The sequence below is a fragment of the Schistocerca gregaria genome, chromosome 1 (assembly GCF_023897955.1).
Source record: "Schistocerca gregaria isolate iqSchGreg1 chromosome 1, iqSchGreg1.2, whole genome shotgun sequence".
In the NCBI taxonomy this organism is placed as follows: domain Eukaryota; kingdom Metazoa; phylum Arthropoda; class Insecta; order Orthoptera; family Acrididae; genus Schistocerca; species Schistocerca gregaria.
Window position 1 is genome coordinate 360576374 of NC_064920.1, and position 23066 is coordinate 360599439.

At 39.1% G+C, this 23066-nt stretch overlaps 1 protein-coding gene across 1 annotated transcript in view; it reads left to right on the forward strand.

The window, feature by feature from the left end:
- The window catches only part of LOC126346176 (prenylcysteine oxidase 1-like), a 90464-nt gene that overhangs the window by 36844 nt on the left and 30554 nt on the right, over positions 1-23066 (forward strand). Inside the window, exon 3 of the mRNA XM_050002165.1 lies at positions 458-635. Within this exon, the coding sequence (XP_049858122.1) occupies positions 458-635 (178 nt within the window). The remainder of the gene's footprint in view (positions 1-457; positions 636-23066) is intronic.

The window sequence follows — 23066 nt, forward strand, 5'->3', positions numbered from 1 at the left end:
TAGACTTGATATTGGGATCATCTTTGGTTGTTTCTTTTAATCCTCTCTAAGATGCAATTAAGCTCTCTCCTCCTAGTTCTGCTCCTCATTTTCAACCTTTCTATGCATAAAATCATAAAAATATAAAATGACTATACAAATATTTACCTACTTATTAATACAGATGTACTTGTCATGAAACATCTCTGTACTACATGGCAGTTACAGTTTGACCTTTTGATATAAAGGAAGCTGCTGCAGTAAAATATTTCTGACAGTGGTAATAAATTTTGACACTGCATTTTTTATTATAATAATTTTTGTACTTTTAAGTCTCAAACGATGATGTTATGTGTCTTTGTAAGTTGTAATTATTTTACAACTAGAACACATATGGCAGAAAGCTTTATCTGATGTACATCTGTAAAGTGTGCACAGAGCACTTTATCTGCTGAATAACATGTGGTATGTTTTATAGGTTTGGGACGAAGAAAAACACATGAATCAACTTTTGGTCTCTATGATGGTAACAAATTTCTTTTTCGTGAAGCAAACACTTGGAACTTCATTAACACACTTAAAATATTGTGGCGGTATGGTATCAATGTAATCACTTTACAAGACTATGTAAGTGACATGCTTGGAAAATTTGAAAGGTAAAGTTTTCTTGAGAATGTTATTTTAAATTGTGTCATTGCGAATGTGGTGTGTGTGTGTGTGTGTGTGTGTGTGTGTGTGTGTGTGTGTGTGTGTGTGTGTGTAACAGTTAAAGGCATTCATCAGAGATGAATATTGAATAATCATGAGGATTATGAATGGAACATTAAAGATTCCACTATATTTTTCCCATGTGCCATAAAAGCCCTAGGGATCCTTTTGTAATGTGATTTAGGTTTTCTGTGGTTTTCCTAAACTGATTTAGATTTTCTGTGGTTTTCCTAAATCAGCTGAGGCAAATGTAATGATGATTCCTTTAGCAAAGCCACAGCTGACTGTTGTCCTCACTTCATTAAATACATCTGTATTTATTCACATGTCTGTGTGTTTGTCTTATGTTCTTTCCTTTATTAAGCTGACAAATTTTATATCATTGTAGAATGATCCTGGAATCATTCATTCTGCATCCATCTTTTCCATAAATCTCATAATGAAGTAGAGCTCCTTGCGTGTGAAACCAGCTGAGTCACACGTTAACAGGCAGTTGCAAAGTACAGTAACATCAAATTATGACTAGTGCTAATCTCATCAAATTGATTATTTTGTGTAGACTGCTTTATGTGAGTATGCAAGGAAAAAAAACTCTCACTAGAAAAAATAAGAAAGGGCTCAAAATTTGTCATTTCTGTGTGCACATTAATCCTCTACAGGTAAGTCATTCTCTCCCTTATTTTACATATTTTTCCATTAAGGAGAAAAACAACTGCTTTGGGCAAAACCACTGCTCCTCCTCCAGTACTACTCATCTCCTGTTATTACCTACCATTTCACCTGCCTGGATAGCTGTGTGTGTTAACACGACTGCTTTCAGAATGGTAATGTACTCTGGCCACTGACAAATCCAGCCGGTGGATTAACAATGATGGGTTGATGTACCAGCCAGCCTGAATGTGGTTTTTAGGCAGTTTCCCACATCCCACTATGTAAATATCACTCAGATGTGTGCTTTGCAAATATTTGGAATGCTTTCTTGCACTTGCTCACAGTATTTACTCTATACTCAGACAGATTGGACACATTGTTTCTGTCTAGAAGGTGAATAGGAGACTGATGACCTTTGCTGTTTGTCTCCTTAAACACTTGATCAGCAACTGCAGCATCTAATAGTTCAAACAAAGCATTTATTTAATCTTAGATGGATCACTAATGGGAAAATTAGGATCTTTCTAATACAAATATTAGAGTTATGTGGAATTCTCATTCTTGGATCCATGTAATCTTATAAGTTCGAGGAGAAGTGACTAATGAAGTCACTCCTCCTCAAGTGGTATCCCATTGCCCACCCAATCTCCACAACAGCCCAGTCCATCCCTATGCCATTCCCAATCCGAACCCCTTGCCACAAGGATCATATCCCTGTGAAAGACCCAGGCCCAAACCTGCCCGATCCACCCACCCGGCACTTCCTTTCTCAGTCCTGTCCCAGGTTTATCCTAACCCATCAGGGCTGGGCCACCTGTGAACGTAGCCATGTCATTTACCAACTCTGTTACAATAATTCACAGCTTTTTATATTGATATGAATACCAACTAACTGTCCTCCAGCAAGAAGGGCCACATAAAACTGTGGCCAAGAGCAAAGTAGACAACCTTGAGGCACAACATGCAGCTGTGCATAACACATTTGGTTTAATGGCTGCTTCATTATCAGAGTCATCTGGTTCCTTCCCTCCACCAACAGCTTTTCTGAATTGCACAGATGGGAGTTATCCTTACAGCACACTCTCTGCTCCCTTAATTATCCCGGCCTCAACCTGTGGTAACATACTGTCCAAACACCTAACAGTTTGTACCCCCTCTGTCCTATCATCTCCTCCTCATTCTCTTCTCCTACCCTGTTTATTTGCAGTGCTCTGCCAACACATCCACATGTCTTTCCCCACTCCTCTCCTTTTTTCCTCACATCCCTGCCCCACAACCTCCTGATGCTACACCAGTTCGCAGTCTAGTCCCTGCATACTCCACCACACAGCATTTGTCTCTCTCCCCACCCATACACTACTATCCCTTCCACCACCCATCTCCCCCTCCCCCTTCCCCATCCAGATTGCTGTTTGCATCCCACATTATGTTGCATTTCAGCCAAAGATACTGGAGTTTTGATGGTCATGTGCGCATGAGGTGTGCTTGTGTGAGTGTGAGTGTGTTTGTGTGTGTGTGTGTGTGTGTGTGTGTGTGTGTGTGTGTGTGTGTGTTTTACTCTTTTACTGACAAAGGGTGTGGCTGGAAGCTATATGTGAGTGTCTTTTAATTGTGTCTGTCTGCAACTTGATATGTCTTATTTATGGTAGGGTCTAAGTAACAATCTGTCTTTCCTATATTGTTGATATTCCGACTTGAAATTTCCATTGTTTGATAATGAAGTATTCTTTTACTTTATTTTTAAACATTTGAGGATATTCAGTTTCCTGCATAACATGCACTGGTAGTGTGTTATAGACTTTTGCCCCAGAATATAAAACTCCATTCTGAAACCTAGAGAGGGACGTAAAGTCTACATGGAAATTATTTCCACTTTTACTTTTGTGTTTGTGAATTTATCTTCAATTCACTCTTGTTTTTAACCACAAATATCATGAGGCAGTATTTGTATTGATGTGTACATGAAAGAATTCCTAGATCCCTCAGAAAGCTTGTGCCAACATGTTTGGTTATCAAGTTTACAAAATATTCTTATTGGCCACTTCTGTAGAAGGAACACTTTCCACCTTAGCTGCAGTGCCCTAGAAGATTATGTCAAGGATAGAACTAAGTGAAAGTATGCTAAGTATGTTAACAAGTCGTCCTCCAGTTTGACATAGTGAGAGACATTTCTAAGTGCCCAGTAGACAAAAACTGAGCTTTTTCATTAACTTGTTCACATGCTGGTGACACCTCAGTTTGTTATCCATCTGGATACCCAGGAACATGACATTTGAAGGCTTATCAAGTATAAACCCACTGATCTCTACTACTGGTACCTGGAAGTCATTTTTATTTGTTTGGAACTGCACAATAATAGTTTTTTTTTTTTTGCAATATTAAGGTTTTAGTTGCTGATTGTGAACAAGTAGTAAGCATGTTCCGTTATTCTCCTGACTTTGTCTGAAATGGAAGTGCTTGAGCCTTTTATCAATATACTTATCATCAGCAAACATTACAGTATCTGAAGAGACCTCAAATTTCCCCAATAAATCATTTATCAAGAGCAAGAACAGCAGGCAGTTCAAGCACTGAACCTTTCAGCATGCCATAGTTAATGTTTCCCCCACTCTTAATTTAATCTTATTCCTATCATATTATTTGCTAATGTGACACACTTTTTTTCTATTGTTAAGATATGGCTCCATCCATAGGAAGAACCCCTTTGATACCATAACATTTTAATTCCCATAGCAGAATTTTATGATCTACACAATCAAAGGCCTTTGCAAATTCACAGAAAATGCCAACAGAGTAATTTTTGTTGTTTATTTCCATGCAGAGTGCAGTGCACTCGATAGGGGGTGTGGTGGAGTGGTAGGCTGGTGTGTCCAGTTACACACAGGAGGCAAAGAGAAATATTTTGTTTAACTTCAAATAAGTATCATATCATTAGCAATGAGAGGCAGACATGTCACACACTGGTGACACTGGCTGGCATTGGCTCGCAGGTGGCTGGCTCCTGCTATGGAGAAGAGATGCGTGCATCAACACCCTGTGTTGCTGACATCAGGTCGAGCAATGGCTGTTGGCTTGGCAGTAGGCTGTAACCTTGACATCAGCAGCCCTCTCCTAACAAATTTCACTGCACACTGGGTAGCAACACTGCAATTCCTCTCTCCATAGGGAAGACCCTGCCCCTCGGTACTTGTTGAGGACTGCTTCCACCCTTGATGTATTATAAAAAATTGCACACTCTCAATATTATACTACGGTAACAATTATATAGCGTATACACTTACATTAATAAATTACATAGCTGTTTCCCAAATTCTTTATGTGCTAACAAATTCATTTTTCACTGATATCAATACTACGTTATTTCTCATAAGCTTACTATAGCTGTTGTTACCTTGGAGTGTCTCCTTATACTGCTTAATCTCTCAAGAGCCCCTGCTGAGTTCATTATCTCAAATACTACAAAACATATTTCAATGGTAGGCCTCTTGCCATGCCCATGCACAAACATTCCAGACTTAAAAACTAAAAATGACGCTTATGTGAATGTGGGATTTCGCAGTGTATACTGCTGATGAAGAATTCTTCAGTAAAATTTCTTTCTTAATAAATTATCCTTAACATGTCACCTTTGACAGTACACAGGCTGGCTCTATTAAACTATTACACTTGGCACCACATTTGTCTATCTGGTGGTTTTTTAATTGTTTGTTTAGGAACAACTTTCAAAACTTCGTCGTTGCAACTGATTCACACTGTGGCTTCCCAGCAAATATACCCCCAACAGTATCATCATAAGAAAACCACAAACAGCACTACCATTCAAAATACATTGGCAAGTTGTCCCATTTACTCCTCCCCTGTAGTACTTATTACAGACTAAATTTACCTTGAAATGCTTGGTTTTCTGGTACTTCTGCTCATCCGAAACAACTTCCTGCTGCCTGGTGGCACTATATCATGCAAATCGTGCCTTAGTGTATTTGTCTATGGTTTAACTGGTTTATCTTGTACAACAGAAAATCTTTGCGACAGCTCTACACTGGTAACAGCTTTCTGTTGCCAAAGGTTAACTTTGTCATGATATTCAGTCAGAATGTTTTCTTTCATGCTCACATTGTACCCTTCACCCACTTTATACTTGTCATGTACATCAGTCATCACTGTGCTGTAAAAAACTCACTGCGTACATCAGCTGCTTGCCATTTTTAATCAGCTAGTTATTGTACACTCTGCACAACGTCTCTCCATTTTCCGGAGATTTTTGATAAGCTATTTCCTTCCCCTTGGCATCAGGCGCTTCTAATATCTTAGACTGCTTTGCATTGTCAGATCGCACCTTATCTGTGCATTGTCAGATCACACCTTATCTGATTTGTCTCTTTAAAATTCTCAGTACCTCCTATTTGGTAGTGCTCTGTGGTACTGAAAACCCAGCTTCCTGTGGTACTGACCATGAGATTATTACCTCTTATCAGTTATGCAAAACATAAAAGAAAAGATACAACTAAACATGCCACGATCCCAACACTAAATGTTACTTCATTAAATACTGAACCATATTCCTTGCTCTCCACAAAACAAAATCAGATTATGAGAGCACTTAACTGTAACTCTGTCACGTCACTTCTAAGTATAACTTAACTACTGTCACCTGAGTGGCTGCTTGTAGTTAGTACTACACATTGAAGTGATGACTGAACTCAGCTTCATATCCTGAACTGCTACTCATGGTTAACACTTAAATACTGCTAGACAGTGACCCATGCCTCTTGCCTGTGACACTCATATTGACCATATTAACCAGATGAAAACTAACACTTATCTTACACCTCCTCAAAATATGCCCTGCGTTCATAAAATCCACTAACTTACCATGACACTCACAATGAAAAGGGTGGTATTGGGGGGGTGGGGGGGGGGGGGTGGGTTAGGGTAGGGTAGGGTAGGGTAGGGTAGGGTAGGGGGGGGGGGGCAAGGGAGGAGGACTCCACCATGTATCACTCCACCTGCATCGCTGCAGCAGTAGAGTCAACTTCTTCATTTATGGATGATGGTTGTTGGCATTGTCTGCTCCCTCTGCTGTCACCAAATGGTGTGATGATAGGCTCGAAGATCCCACTCTGTAGGGTACGGTCAGAACTTGGAAATGTGAGTGGTGGAGTGACAGACTAGTGGGTCCAATGACACACTGGTGGTCAAGAGCAATGTTTTATTCAACCTCAAATACACATCACATCATTAACAATGTGAGGTAGATGTGCCCCACTTCAGTGACCATGGCCAGTGCCGGCTAACAGATGGCAGGCTTCTGGCCTGGTGAAGATATGCTCACATAGGCACCCTGCATTGCTGATGTTGGGCTAAGCAACATCTGGCTGCTTGAGAGGAGGCTGCAGCATTGATATCAGAAATGCTCTCCTAGTCCAGCTGTGACAGCATTCCGCTGTGGAACGGCCTCAGCAGGCAACTCAGGCCCCTCTCACATCTACCATGGAGGCAGGTGAAGATTACCATGCACATGACATGACCCGCTGTTCCCCCCCCCCCCCCCCCCCCTCCCCTCCTCTCCCCCCGCCACGATTCCAGTGACAGCAGGTGCAGACGGCAGGTTGGCACCAAGCTGAGTCGAGTCGTCGTCGTTATCGTCGTGGTTGGGTCTTCAGTCCGAAGTCTGGTTTGATGCAGCTCTTCATGCTACTCTATCCTTTGTGTGTGTGAGTCTCTTCCTCTCCAAGTAACTACTGCAACTTATGTCATTTTGAATCTGCTTACTATATTCATTTCATTGTCTCCCTCTATAGTTTTTAGACCTTACACTTGCCCCCAGTGCTAAATTGGTGATCCATTGATGTCTCAGAATGTGTCCTATCAATCAATCCCTTCTTTTGGTCAAGTTGTGCCGCACATTTCTTGTCTCCCCATTTCTATTCAGTACCTCTTCATTAGTTACATGATCTATCCAACTAATCTTCAACATTTAGCACCACATTTTGAAAGCTTCTATTCTCTTTTTGTCTAAACTGGTTCTTATCTATATTTCACCTCCATAAATGGCTGCACTCCAGATAAGTACTTTCAGAAAAGATTTCCTAACAATCAAATCTATATTCAATGTCAACAAATTTCTCTTCTTCACAAATTCTTTTCTTGCTGTTACCAGCTTACATTTTATATCCTATCTACTTCAGCCATTATAAGTTTTTTTGCTGCCCAAATAGCAGAACGTATCTGTTACTTTAAGTGTCACAGTTCCTAATTTAACTCCCTTAGTGCCATATGATTTAATTCATCTTATGTTAGTGTTCATCTTATATCCTCCTTTAAAGATGCTGTCCGTTCCATTCAACTGCTCTTCAAAGTTGTTTGCTGTCTCTGATAAAATTACAAAGTCATTGGCAAACCCCAAAGTTCTTATTTCTTCTCCCTGAGCTTTAATTCCTATTCTAAATTTTTCTTTGGTTTGCTTTACTGCTTGTTCAGTGTACAGACTCAATAACATTGGGGATAGGCTATAACCCTCTCCCACTGCCTTCTCAACCACAGCTTCCCTTTCATGCCCTTCAACTCTTATGACTGTCGTCTGATTGCTGTACAAGTTGTAAATAGCCTTTTGCTCCCTGTATTGTATGCTGCTACCTTCATAATTTCAATGAGGGTATTGCAATCAACATTGTCAAAAGCTTTCTCTAAGTCTATAAATGCTATAAACGTAGGTTTGCCTTTCTTTAACCTACCTTCTAAGATAAGTTATAGGGCCAGTATTGCCTTGCGTGTTGCTACATTTCTCCAGAATTCAAACTTATCTCCGAGGTTGGCTTCTATTAGTTTTTCCATTCTTCTACAAAAAATTCATGTTATTCTGCAACCATGATTTATTCGATTCAATTCAGTTTATTGCTCGTAACAAGTAATTTTATGTGCATGTGCATTTTCAACTGTGTAGAAAGTTTTTACAATCACAAATTTTTTAGTTTACATTATTTCTCTTTGCATTGTAATTCATGATAAATTCAAATTATAAGGGCGTTTTTGGATTAGCCACTGCTTGACTCGCATTTTAAAAGTATCCACTGTCAATATCGTAACTTCATTTGGTAACAAGTTATTAAAAGCAGCTCCTTTGACATAGGGGCTTTCTGCTGTTAATCTTCTGTTAACCATATGAAAATCTTTTCTGCACCTTGTTTCATAGCTGTGAATATCCATGTTTCTTTTTGTGATGTTAGTGTCTTCTTTCACTAGCATTATAGTTTCTAGTATATAAATGGCATAAACTGTGGGAATATTGTGTCTAATGACTAGGGGTTTGGGTGAATTCCTGGTTTTACTTTTGATATGGTCCTCAAGGCTCGCTTCTTCAGTACAAAAATCCTTTTCATATTATTTTGGCATTTCCCCTTCACACAATACTATTCCATAGGACAAGAAAGCATACAATAATCCACAATATACACTCCTTAGGGTTTCGGAATTAAGATATGGTGGTAATCTTCTTCATCCATGAAAGTCGATCACCTATGCATAAAACCAAGAATTTACACTCTGTACAGGTTTCTGGCAGAATTTCATCAATCACAGTATTTTGTCTGTTTGGACCACTTGGTTTAAAATGAATAGTATTATTTTTTTTTATATGTTTGCTTTTAGGTTCTACAATTCAAAGTGAGCTCTTGCCTTTTCAGTAAAGTTACATATCTCTTCAACTAGGCTGGGCTCATTGTCTGCATAGCAGACACCAGTTGTATTGTCTGCATACATAGTGATCAATTGCTTATTGTCAAGAGAAATTGGGAAATCATTTACATAGCATATGAATAGAACTGGACCATAAATGGAGCCCTGAGGAACAGCAAAATTTATATTTCTTACACTTGACCTTCTCCTCTCCAGTATTTCTCCATTACAGTACATAATATCCATGCACCATTATCTATCCTTTAAATATGTTTCTAGCAATTGCATGAGCTTTCCAGTGAAACCATTCTTCGCAATTTTTAATAAGAGCATCTGATGATGAGCTCTATCAAAAGTCCTTGAGAGGACCAGGAATACTTCTGCTGCTTGGGATTTTTCATTTATTTTTTTAGGTACATGATGGACAAATTGTACTGCAGGTGTACTTTGACCTCTTCTGAAACCATGCTGGAAATCACTTAATATGTCAGCATTGTTGTACTGTTCCAACATTTCTTAAATATTATTTTCTCTATCAGTTTGCTGAAAGTTGAGATTAGGGCAATGAGTTTGTAGTTCTGAACATGCTTTATTTCCCCCTTTTTTGTATTGGTTTCACTACAGACAGTTTCAACTTGTCAGGGAACACACTGTCTTTGAGAGCACAGTTTATTAGATGAACTTATGGTTTCATTAGTTCATGGTTGTTTTTCTTCAATAGATATGGAGAAATTTCATCTAATCCGGCTGATTTTTTTTTTTTTGTTTCTCAAGTTATCAATAAGTTGCAGGATGTCACATATGCTTACTGCGAGTAGTGTACTGCAGTTCTGTTTGTTACAGGACTCAAGTGTTCTGTCTATCCTGTTTCATTTTTGATAGAATCTATGAAGTAATTATTAAAAATATTGCTGACTAGAAGAGGATCAGAGATATATTCATTACTCACAGTTAATTGTACATTATTAATTTTAGTTTCTGTTTCATTGTTTCTGACTGTATTTACAATTGACCAGCAAGCCTTTGAAATGTTATCTGAACCTCGTATCTGTTGGCTGATTCATTCTGATTTTAATCTCCTGACTTCTTTGAGGTACTTATGTTTGTACTGCTTGTAGAGTTCTTTATGTAATTATGTTTAGTCAGTTTGTGTAAGTTATACATGTTTTACATTTTTTCTCTCAGATCTTTTGTTTTAAAATCTAATTGCGAAAGTTTTGATTTTGAGGGTTGATTTTTCTGGAAACTCACTTTTTTTTAATGGCATGGCTGTAGGTGCTCAGTCATAATTTGTGTGAACACGTTCCAGTTATTGTTGACCTCAGTGGTAGTCATAACTGATTCCCATGATTCCTGTCTTAAACTATGTCTTAGTGTAGCAATGTTGTTTGCAGATAATATTCACCTGTGCTTGTACATTTTTCTTGGTTTGAATTTGGTATTACATTTTAGCATGCTTGGCCTAAATGATCTGAGAGGTGACTATTTATTACATCTGTTGAGATGATGTGGTCATAATTTGCGATTACATGATCTATTGAACTACTATATTTATTAGCTATTCTGGTGGGTACTAGTCCAACAAGGTCTTGAACCCCATAAGACAGGATACAATCTGTAAAACATTTTTTTTCTTGACCATCATGTAGTGTTGATGTTCAGATCATCCTGTATGACAAGATTTACACTTCTGCAGCTTGGAATTAATTTACTTAAAACTCCATCAAGTGATTTCAGAAAAGCACCAAAGTTTCCACAGGGCGATCTATACACACCTATGACATAGAAAGGAACAGTCCAAAATGTGATTTTAAGAATTGCAATTTCGAAATCTTTGTCAACACAGAAATTGTTCCCCCATAGCACTTTTTTTCCATGATGGCTATGAACTTACATTTTCTTGAGGAGATGGGAACGCCACCACCTTTATTGCGTGTTCTGCAGTAGAACGTAGCTAGATTGTGGCTTTCTAATTTGCAATATTGAATGTTGTCCATTGTTTTCTAGTGTTCTGTAACTATTACTACATATGGAGATAGTCCTGTGATAAATGATTCAAAAGCATCTGCTTTGTTTCCTAAACCTTGTACATTATAATGCAAAAGTAATAACTTATTCTCACGTGGAATGACTTCTGTTTGAGGCACATATAAAACACTTACATCTACATCTGGTGGTGTGCTGGTGGAAGGTTTTATTGTCGTAAAAAAAATATTCCTCTTGTCCTGCCAATATATCATTTTACTGACCTGGCATTTCTCCAAAGTATTTGTTATTTTTGTCCTTGAGAGGGATGGCCTCCTTAGCACAACACAGTACATTCAATTTGCTGTTCTATACTTCTTGGATCCATTTTATTACTGAGTCCTTTCATAGTCTATTGAGATGTAAGCCATAGGCTGTGTGAAATCTTCTTCCTACACAGATTATGTCCACAAATGTAGCATTTTCAAATCTCGTGCATATATTTAGGATTCGTTTATTTGCACTTTGTACTTCTTTATTTACACACAACCACATTGGCAAGTCATCTCAATGTGGAACAGAGAAGAGGGCATGTTTGAGCTTCTAAGCTCATGTAATCTTCTTTTAAGTGAGATTACTAAGCCTTTCATTTTGTTTTTGCTACGTCATTTGTTCCCACTAAGAAGACGAAAAAGTCATTATTTGTTGTTGCTGTTTTCATGTCATGGTTTATGGAAGTCACTACCTGAAATTTTGCTTCTGGTTTCACTATGCTAGTTATTTTTTGACTGCTTCTAGACTGAAATTTGGCTGCTATGTTCCACCCTTGACTATCTGCAAATGGGTGTATTGTACAAGCTTTTGATGGTTGATGATAACTGTTTTTAGACCTGCCGGGACTTGGATGTTGCATGGTGTCACTGTTTGTTTTGTCTTTTTTGTCTGTATTAGTCGATAATCCATCTTGGGGACACTTGATTTTGATTCACTGTCGACGACTACACTAGCGGTTGAATTGTTGCCCCCCCCCCCCCCCCCCCCCCTGTGGTTGAAAATTACTCTATCATTCTTTATGATGTCCTTTTTCTCTGCATGTGGTTTGATGCAGCTTGTTGAAATATCACAATTTACAGTTAAAACCTCTTCAAAAGGGTTTTCATGCACAAAGATTGTGTCATCGGTACTTTTACCGTTTATACGATTTTGCAGTTCTTGCTTGCTGTTTCTGTAAGTGACTTTAGTCCACTTTTCGCTAGTGGGCGCAAGGCATTATGGAACTTATCAAGTATTCTGCTCACTTTTTCCAAGCTGAAAATTTGAGATATCCACTTTGAGAGCACTGATTATAAATTGTAAGCTTGACACACGTTCATTTAACTTCCTGATTTCACCTTTAAAATTTGCCCCTGCAGTCTTCTTAACACCAAAATTAACTCTTCTCCTCAGAGAAACATGTCGAACTTTCACATTGGCCGCCATGTTACAAACATTGTCAATTATTAAACTGATAGTTCGGTAAGTGTCGTACCTGTCGGCAACTTCTTTCTTTAGAAGTGGAATAATTAGATTCTTCTTGAAGTCAGATAGTATCTCACCTTCTCATACATCATACACACAAGTTGGAAGAGTTTTGCCGTGGCTGACTCTTCCAAGACTATCAGTAATTCTAATGGGATATCCCAGGGTCTTGTTTCGGCTAGATCTTTCAGAGCTCTGTGAAATTCTTCTCACTGTATATCATCTCCCATCTTATATTCATCTAGGTCCACCTCCCATTGTATAATGTTGCCTTCAAGTTCATCTCCTTTGTACAGACCCTCTATACAGGGTGTTACAAAAAGGTATGGCCAGACTTTCAGGAAACATTCCTCACACACAAATAAAGAAAAGATGTTATGTGGACATGTGTCCGGAAACGCTTAATTTCCATGTTAGAGCTCATTTTAGTTTCGTCAGTATGTTGTTCCACCTACACTCAATGGAGCATGTTATCATGATTTCATACAGGATACTCTACCTGTGCTGCTAGAACATATGTCTTTACAAGTACGACACAACACGTGGTTCATGCACGATGGAGGTCCTGCACATTTCAGTTGAAATGTTTGTACGCTTCTCAACAACAGATTTGGTGACCGATGGATTGGTAGAGGCGGACCAATCCCATGGCCTCCACGCTCTCCTGACCTCAACCCTCTTGACTTTCATTTATGGGGGCATTTGAAAGCTCTTGTCTATGCAACCCCAGTACCAAATGTAGAGACTCTTCGTGCTCGTATTGTGGACGGCTGTGATACAATACGCCATTCTCCAAGGCTGCATCAGCGCATCAGGGATTCCACGCGACGGAGGGTGGATGCATGTATCCTTGCTAACGGAGGACATTTTGAACATTTCCTGTAACAAAGTGTTTGAAGTCACGCTGGTACGTTCTGTTGATGTGTGTTTCCATTCCATGATTAATGTGATTTGAAGAGAAGTAATAAAATGAGCTCTAACATGGAAAGTAAGCATTTCCGGACACATGTCCACATAACTTATTTTCTTCCTTTGTGTGTGAGTAATGTTTCCTGAAAGTTTGGCCGTACCTTTTTGTAACGCCCTGTATACTCCTTCCACCTTTCAGCTGACCCTTCTGTACTTAGAAGTGGTTTTCCTCTGAGCTCTTTATATTCATACAGCTGCTTCTCTTTTCCCCAAGGGCCTCTGTAATTTCCTGTAGGTGCTATTTATCATTCCCCTAGTGAAATATGCTTCTAAATCCTTACATTTGTATTGTTGGCAACAATCAGATGAACAGTCAGTTCAGACAGTTGTTGGAAAACAATCAACTCATTTGGTTGTAACTTTATGTATTGTTTAAATTATTCATTTGTTCTTTTGAATGAAACCAGTCTTAGGGAGCAACCAAATGGAAACAAGCAAATCAGTCGGTTGTAGCTCTGTGTATCGGTTGGGTTACCGTATTTACGCGAATCTAAGCCGCACTTTTTTTCCGGTTTTTGTAATCCAAAAAGCCACCTGCAGCTTAGAATCGAGTGCAAAGCAAGTGGAAGTTCTGAAAAATGTTGGTAGGTGCTGCCACAACTAACTTCTGCCATCGAATATATGTAGCGCTACACAGGCATGCTTTGTAGGCACAAAGATAAATACTGGCGCCAAAACCTCCGCGTCAGTAAATAAATTAAAAAAAAAAAAAGGTGGAACACGAGCTTTTTTTCTCCGCCCCAAGTTTCAACCATTGCATTTTCATACATTATCCAATGAAGTAAATATAAATTCCGTATTGTTCATCTTCGAATGTAGCAGAATTTCGATGTACTACGAAAATCCGACATGCACGACTGTTTGGGATGTTTGTCAATATGGCCAATTTTACTTTCTGAATTTTTTCCTACCTGTGAGAAGAGATGGTTACTAATAGGAATCTGATGAAATGTGAATCACATGCAGAATTGTCTTCACTGTGAGAATAATACGAATATCAACATTTTGCCATGTATTCTTTCGTGTTTGCTGCTATCTCATATATGCCTAATAAACTACGAAACTAGAGTGAGACAACAGCAAACGCGGAAAAATATACGTATCGTGTCATGTTTATATTCGTATTATTCTTATGCCTAATAGTGATATGGTTAGAAATGGTGGCAACTGACTAGATTTTTAATTCTAAGATGACTCTAATTTCTGTGCAGAATTTGATGTACTAAAGAAGCGGCCGCAAAGATTTTCAAACAGAGAAACATTTTCGCCTAACTCTCGTTCAGAACATGTTCTATCATACGCAGTCTATTATTAGGTTCTTGTTTATCATTATCAAAGAAAGCAGCAGTGTAAGTAACAACAAATAGCAGTCTCTTGCCATTGTTTCGCTAAGGAGACGATTACTTTCTCTTTTTCTTTTTTTCTTTAATTGTAAGCGACGGTAGCGCGCACAAAAGCAAGCCATGCCTCGAGTGGCGACAGGCCGTAAACACGCACAATCAGAATACGACAAACAATGGGTGACACAGTACAGTAATGCATTTTCAGCTTAGAGTGACGTAAACACCTATGACAAAGAAAACAGCACTTATCAGATCAAAGCAAAATAAGCAATCGATTCAAACCAGATGAAGCACGTAAAAAAGGTAGGGTACCCGTATAAATACGGACGGAGCGCCTGACGCATAGCAATGACTACCGGGTAAGCTTACGACTAACCAAACTACTGTAGCTATATAGTCATTCATTCGACCTAAATTGTGTACCATTTTACAATGGACAAACTTTGTTTCGATTTGGAGGTGCAGCCAAAAACTTTACTCTCCCCTTGAATTTAGAGTCTCAAATTTCTGGTGCGGCTTAGATTCGGGATTTTTTTTTTCCTTTATTTCGAGTCTCATTTTCAGGTGCGGCTTAGATTCGAGTGCAGCTTAGATTCGAGTTAATACGGTATTACACATTCATTTCCTTTGAGTGAAACCAATCTGCGGCAGCAAATGAATCAAAACAGTCGACAATCCTGCATACTGCTTGAGTTATTTATCCTTTCTTTTCAAGTGAAACCAGCTAGTCTATCTAACTGTAGCTACGTGTCCTGCACACTCGACACGAGCATCCTGCTGCTGCCAGCTGGCATCGCCGCTAGCACACATCCTAGTAGTGCTGCTTGTGCCAGCCACCACACTACCTCCTTGGGCTGGCTGCACTCTTATCTCTGGCAGTCTATGCCAGTGGCGCCATCCACCCGCCCCCATTGGCCATCACACCCATGGAAAATCGTGAAAAAGTGTTGGAGTTAAATCACACAGTCTCTGGGACTGAGTGATTTAACTCCAATACTCATATAACTGATGTAGCTGACAGATACTTGTCTCAGTCATTTGTCTCGCATTGAATGAAATCACTCAAACCACGTGTGTGAGTGAAAACATTCATGTAATGGCCACAGTTGACAGATTTGTGTCAGTTGGTTGTCTTGATTTTGAATGAAATCACTCAAACTAAATCAGTGAGTGAAAACATTCATATAACAGCCACAGCCGATGGAGACTTCTTTCAGTCGGTTGTCTTGTATTGAGTGAAACCACTTAAACATGGTGAGTGAATGAAAACATCCATATAGCTGACATGGCTCCTGAGACTAGTTTCATTCATTTGTTTCATCTGACTGAAAAAACCGACTGAAGAAACAAAAAGCAATCAGCTGGCCAGTGTGTTATTGAAAACAGTCAGTTGCCCCATCACTATACATTTGTCCTCTAGCCAATTTGCATTTCCTAGCAATCTAATTTTCTAAACATTTGTATTCCCATTTTTCCTGCTTCATTTGCTGCATTTTTTTTTTCATTTCACCCATTAAATCCAATATTTCTTGTATTATCCAAGGATTTATATCAGGCCTCGTGTTTTTACCCATTTTATCCTGCACTGCGTTCGCTATTTGATCTTTTAAAGGTACCCATTCGTCTTCCACTGTATTCCTTTCCCCTGTTCTACTCAACCATTGGCTAATGCTCACTCTGAAGTTCTCAGCAACCTCTGGTTCTTTCAACTTACCCATGTCCCACCTCCGTAATTTTGTACCTTTTTTCAATTTCTTCAATTTTAATCTACAGTCCACAACCAATAAATTGTAGCCAGAGTTCACATTTGCCCCAGGAAGTTTCTTACAATTTAAAATCTGGTTCCTATATCTCTGTTTTACCATTATATAATCAGTCTGAAATGTTCTGGTGTCTCCAGGTCTCTTCCACATATACAACCTGCTTTAATGATTCTTAAACAAAGTGTTAGTGATGATTAAATTATGCTCTGTGCAAAATTCTACCAGGCAGTTTCCTCTTTCATTCATTTTCCTGAATCCATATTCACCTGCTATTTTTCCTTCTCTTCCTTTTCCTACTATCAAATTCCAGTCCCCCATCACAATTAAACCTACTATCTGAATAATTTCTTTTATATCATCATAAAATTGTTAATTAGCTGCAGAGATAGTTGGCATATAAATGTGTACTACTGTAGTAGGTGTGGGCATCATGTAATCATAGTGTGCTCACTATGTTGCTCATAGTTGCTTTCATGCATTCCTATTTTCTTATTCGTTACTAAACCCAAAAGTGAAGTATGGAAATGTAAACAAAAAGGATGTTTACTTGTTCATGAATTTTGTGAACGCCTTTGACTTGATCTACAGACGAAGCCTTTGGAATGTAATGATAAAATTTGGATTTCTGATTAAACTTGTAAATCTTTGTAAAATGTGTGGATCATAACATATGCAGGGTGTTGCTAAATGAAATAAAATGTGACCAAAAAGTTTGGACCAAGACAGGAGGAGTCTCTGCCCCTCTTCTTCTTAATGTAGCTTTGGAGAGAGTTGTGAGAAACTGCCCACTGGGATCATCCAAAGAAATAAAGGTGTTAGAATGCACAGATGGTATTAATAAAATATCTGTTATCAGATTAAGCCTGGAGAATAATGGTACATACTAACAAATGGTTCACAATGGTTTATCCTTAATCTGAAAAAAAAACATGTATTGTGAAATTTCAAACAAATAAAAATTACTTCTAGGTACCAGATGTAGAGTTGAACAAAACAACCAATCATGTCTGATAATCAGAAAATATAAATTCGGACCCACTGAACTGTTCAAATTTCTGCATCAATGACTGGTGAACAAAATCAGAGAAAGTAGAATTGAAAATGAGACTGCAAAATGCTAACTGTGTTTACTACTCCATACAGAAACTTCTAGGTTCTGATGAGCCTAGGCAAACTAAAATGAAGCTATGTAAAGCAACCCACAGATCAGCCCTAACCTAAGAAGCAGAAACAAGGAGTTTAAACTGGAAGAACACTGGTTAAAAGTTTTCGAAAACAAAATTTGTAGGAAAATTTGCAGTCCATATTATGGTAATGAACCACAGAGCTGGAAGAGGAGACACAACACAGAAACCCACATGTTATCACAACAAGCAATAACAGTGAGACTAATAAATTCCAGAAACTTCAGTGGAAAGGCAATGAGATGAGAAGGCCATGTGGTTACAGTAATATTCAAGAAGAAGACCAAGCAGGAGACCCAGGAGGATATGACTATATGAAATTAAAGTAATATCCAAAGTGTGGCCATTAATAATAATAGGCAAGAAGTAGCAGAAGACACAGAAGCTTTTGAAGGCAACATGTCAGATTGGCATAGGATCGTCAAGTCCTTTAGCAACCAAGAAGTACAAAAAGAAGAAGAAGAAGACATTCTACTAGAATTAAGTTCATGAGGTCATATATTGGATACTCTTGAAGGGAAGCCACTATGGAAGCCAGACTGAGCTATTGTTAAAAGATTATTCTCAGAAGGTGGTTCAGTATTCTGTTTAAAGCTAGTTTCTCAAAAAATTTTGAGAGCAGGAGAAGGAGGGAGATTGGTTTCCATTTTTGCATATTGCTGTTACTACTACATGTTTCAGCTTTAGGAAGTATTCCTTGTCTCATTGACTGATTACAAAAATAACTCAAAGGGGCCCCATCAAGTCAGCATAAGATTTTGGTACATTGGCTAGTATATCATCATTGCCAGAATAGCTAATATTTTTTAGTGTGCTAATGATTTTTATATTCTCTTGAGCAACTCAATTGGCAAAACTGATGTTCGATAGTGGAGTACGCACTGCCAGTCTAACAAGAAGACCACAATGGCAATCCGATTTTTGTACTTTTTTATATTTGTGGTACATGAAGTTGAGAACTCAAATATCAATCACTCAAACCAGTCAATGCAACTCTGTCATTCTCAAGAAAATTGACTTTGAAATTTTTTGAGCATCTGTTGTTATATCCTAAAGCAAAGCCAATTTTTAGTCCAGTAGTGTGGTTCTGTGGTAGAATGTTTGCCTGCCACATAGAGGGGCCTTGGTTCAACTCTTGGCAAAAAAAAAAAAAAAAGTGAATGTTCTGAGAGCATAAAAAGATAGTGAAAAAATCAGTCTTGTTTCAGCATTCTTGTTTGTAGTTTTCTTCCCTACATCATTTAAATATGAAGTTCGTCAAATGTGTACTAATTAACACATATCTATCATTTTTATTAATATAATTATTTCTAATTACATATTGTACACAAAAATCCAGTATTCATTGCAAACATAAATTCTTAATTACCATTTTTATATAATATTATTAACAAAGATTATATAATTGGATAGATAAGAAATCTACTCACCAAGTGGCAGCATAATACGCACATAAAAGACTGTTGGAATTGGCGAGCTTTCGGAGTCAGTGGCTCATTCGGAGTCAGTGGCTCATTCGGAGTCAGTGGCTCATTCGGAGTCAGTGGCTCATTCGGAGTCAGTGGCTCATTCGGAGTCAGTGGCTCATTCGGAGTCAGTGGCTCATTCGGAGTCAGTGGCTCATTCGGAGTCAGTGGCTCATTCGGAGTCAGTGGCTCATTCGGAGTCAGTGGCTCATTCGGAGTCAGTGGCTCATTCGGAGTCAGTGGCTCATTCGGAGTCAGTGGCTCCATTCGGAGTCAGTGGCTCCATTCGGAGTCAGTGGCTCCATTCGGAGTCAGTGGCTCCATTCGGAGTCAGTGGCTCCATTCGGAGTCAGTGGCTCCATTCGGAGTCAGTGGCTCCAGTCGGAGTCAGTGGCTCCAGTCGGAGTCAGTGGCTCCAGTCGGAGTCAGTGGCTCCAGTCGGAGTCAGTGGCTCCAGTCGGAGTCAGTGGCTCATTCGGAGTCAGTGGCTCATTCGGAGTCAGTGGCTCATTCGGAGTCAGTGGCGCATTCGGAGTCAGTGGCGCATTCGGAGTCAGTGGCGCATTCGGAGTCAGTGGCGCATTCGGAGTCAGTGGCGCATTCGGAGTCAGTGGCCCATTCGGAGTCAGTGGCCCATTCGGAGTCAGTGGCTCATTCTTTAGGCAGAAGGGTTTCTGCCTTTGTTGATCAAGGCCTGCAACCCACAGGTCAAAGACTCCCCTGCTAAATCAAAGATACCAACCATTTCCTAGATCGTCTGAAATCCATGCCCATCCCACTCCCGCTACACACCTTGATTTTCACCAATGATGCCACTTCCCTCTATTACAATATCCCCCACGTACATGGTCTGTCTCCTACTGAACATTTCCTCAGTCAGTGCCCACCTAATTCCAAACCTATGACATCCTTCCTACTCACCTTAATCAACTTTATACATACCAACAACTACTTCACCTTTGAGGGGCAGACATACAAACAGACCAAGGGTATGGCCATGGGAATCAGGATGGTTCCTTCCTATGCCAGCCTTATCATGGGTTGCTTGGAAGGGGCTTTCCTGGGATCTATAAGTCTTCAGCCCCTGGTTTGATTTAGATACATTGATGACGTCTTTCCTATATCGACTCATGGTGAGGCTGACCTGCTAAAATTCCTGGAATCTCTGAATACCTTCTCCCAATTAAATTTCACATGGTCCTGTTCTGAATCCCATCCCAATTTCCTTGATGTTGATCTCATCCTCACTGAAGGCCAGCTACACACTTTCGTTCACGTTAAACTTACCAGCAAACAATAGCACTTACATTTTGACAGTTACCATCCTTTCAAAGTCAAACATTCCCTCCCATACAACCTTGGCATCCAAAGCAAACATACTTGTTTGGATACAGACTCTTTGCGGCAATACACCACCATTCTCACCTCAGCCTTCACTGTACATAATTACCCCACCAGCCCATTTAAAAAGCAGATTTCCCGAGCCATCACATCCAATCCTGGTACTGATGATCCCTCCACAAAACAGCTTCAGAGCACACCATTGGTGACTCTGTATCACCCTGGTCTGGAATGTGTTAATCAGCTACTTTGACAGGGCCATGACTTCTTAACATCATGCCCTGAAATGAGATCCACTCTGTCTGAAATTTTGCCCACCACACCTAGAACAGCTTTCTATCACCCTCCCAACTCCACAATATTCTGGTCAAACCCTATCCTCCTCCTGCACCCATCTCCCTACCCTGTGGCTCCTGCCCCTGTGACTGTCCCCATTGCAAGACTTTCCCTATGCATCCTTCTACCACCAATTATAATAGCACTGTAACTGGCAAAATATATATTATCAAATGGAGAGCAACCTGCGAAATGACACGTCATATACCAGCTATTATGTAAACCCTGTTCAGCCTTCTACATCGGCATGACTACCACCAAATTATCAATTAGGATAAATGGGCACAGGCAGAGGGTGTATACTGGTGACTCACAACGTAAGGTTGCAGAGCATGCTCTACAACATGACATTTATAACCTTGGTGCTGTTTCACCACACGCACCATCTGGATTCTTCTCCCAGACAGCACTTTCTCAGAGCTCCGCAGGTGGGAACTAGCACTACAACATGTCTTTGATTCTCGCCACCCACCTGGCCTTAATTTACATTTATTTCTTCTGTCTCAGCATTTCTTCACTGTAACTACCCTTTTCTTCACCCTGTTTTATTTTTCTATATCTTTCATTGTCTTTCCCATCTATTTTTCACTGCCCACCTCTGTTCTGTACAATGCACTTAGCTTTTCACTCTTATTAACTCCACAATGTCTTAGTAGTCTTTCATATTACCCTGTCGTCCACCTTTAAGCTCTTAGGTTTTCAAATCTCGTCTGATGCAATTCAAAACAATCAGTCTTTCCTTTTCATCCCATACAGTTAACTCTCCCCTGACTGCAGTTCTGGGTGATTTTCCCAAAATCTACCCCTTTTCCTAGACCTCTCCAGTCCTTTTCCTTCAACCTTCTTCCTTCCTCTTCAACCCTTCTGTCTGAAGAAGGAGCCACTGGCTCTGAAAGCTTGCTAATTACAAGTCTTTTATATGTGTGTTCTGCTGCTGCTTGGTTAGTAATTTTTTTATCTATCCATTTATATAACTTTGTCAATAATTGATTGTTTCCATTGTTATATGAACAAAGATTTAAAAAAAAAACTACGAATTAAGTTTTTTCATATTTATGTAGTCTAGCTTCATGAAAATGCTCATGTAACATGCACTTTTGTTTAAAAATTTACCAAGGCTAGGAATTGAACTCAGGTCAATCATGCTGTAGGAGAGCATTCTACCACAGAGACCCATAGGGCATTCAAAAAATAACCTTGCTATGGGGCATTAAAGATGATTTACTTGAGAATTTTTTAGATACACACTAAACAACTTTGTCATCGATACTTGATTTCTGAACTTCATATACCATAAATATTTAAAAAGTACAAAAATCTGATTCACAAGCTGCGACATTGTTGCGAATAAAACAGTGACCCATATATACAATAAGTTTCCTTTAATTTACGTCTGTGGTCACAAACTGTTTGTTAACAGATTACCAGTTTTGGCCTATAATGACCATCATCAGATCTGCAGAAAAATGGGAAAAAATGTAAATACACTCACAGATTGTCTATAGCTTAAAAACAATAAATAGACCACAATGAAAAGTACTACTGACTAATATATGCATTTGAGCACTTTAAGTATGAAGAGGCATACCTGTTTTATAAAAACAGAGTCCTAATGTTCTGCAGCCATAGTGGCATCGTCAAATGTTAAATGCAAAATCGGCACCAGCATCAATATAAATAACATCATATGTATGAGTCATGTTATCAGTATCACTACTGTTCAAAACAAGCTGCCATACAGTAGCCACAAGATGTTTGTGTTGCAGGTTCACCAGATGTCACTTATATCTGCATACACTAGTTTTCAGTAATTAATTGTACAGTGTAAAATAAAGGGAGATAGAATAGTTGAAGTCTGTAATGAGCTTATAATGTATAAAAGGCATTACAGTATCCCCCTTACAATGTCAGAAATTCTGTTTTGTATGTTTCCAAATCTGTCACTGAATAACATTGCTCAAATAGCTTTTCAGTGCAGTATTCACTGAGCTCTGAGGCCTTGGACTTTTTTTTCCACTTTTTTGTGTATGCAGCTATTCCAACTTTCCTTATATTACGTCTACAGTAATGTGTTACTAACTTGTATGCATCTAGGTACATCTGTTCAGTTTCTCTGACTTTCAGTTGATGATCTGCTATGCGTAGCACAAATGTAAAAATACCTTTAGA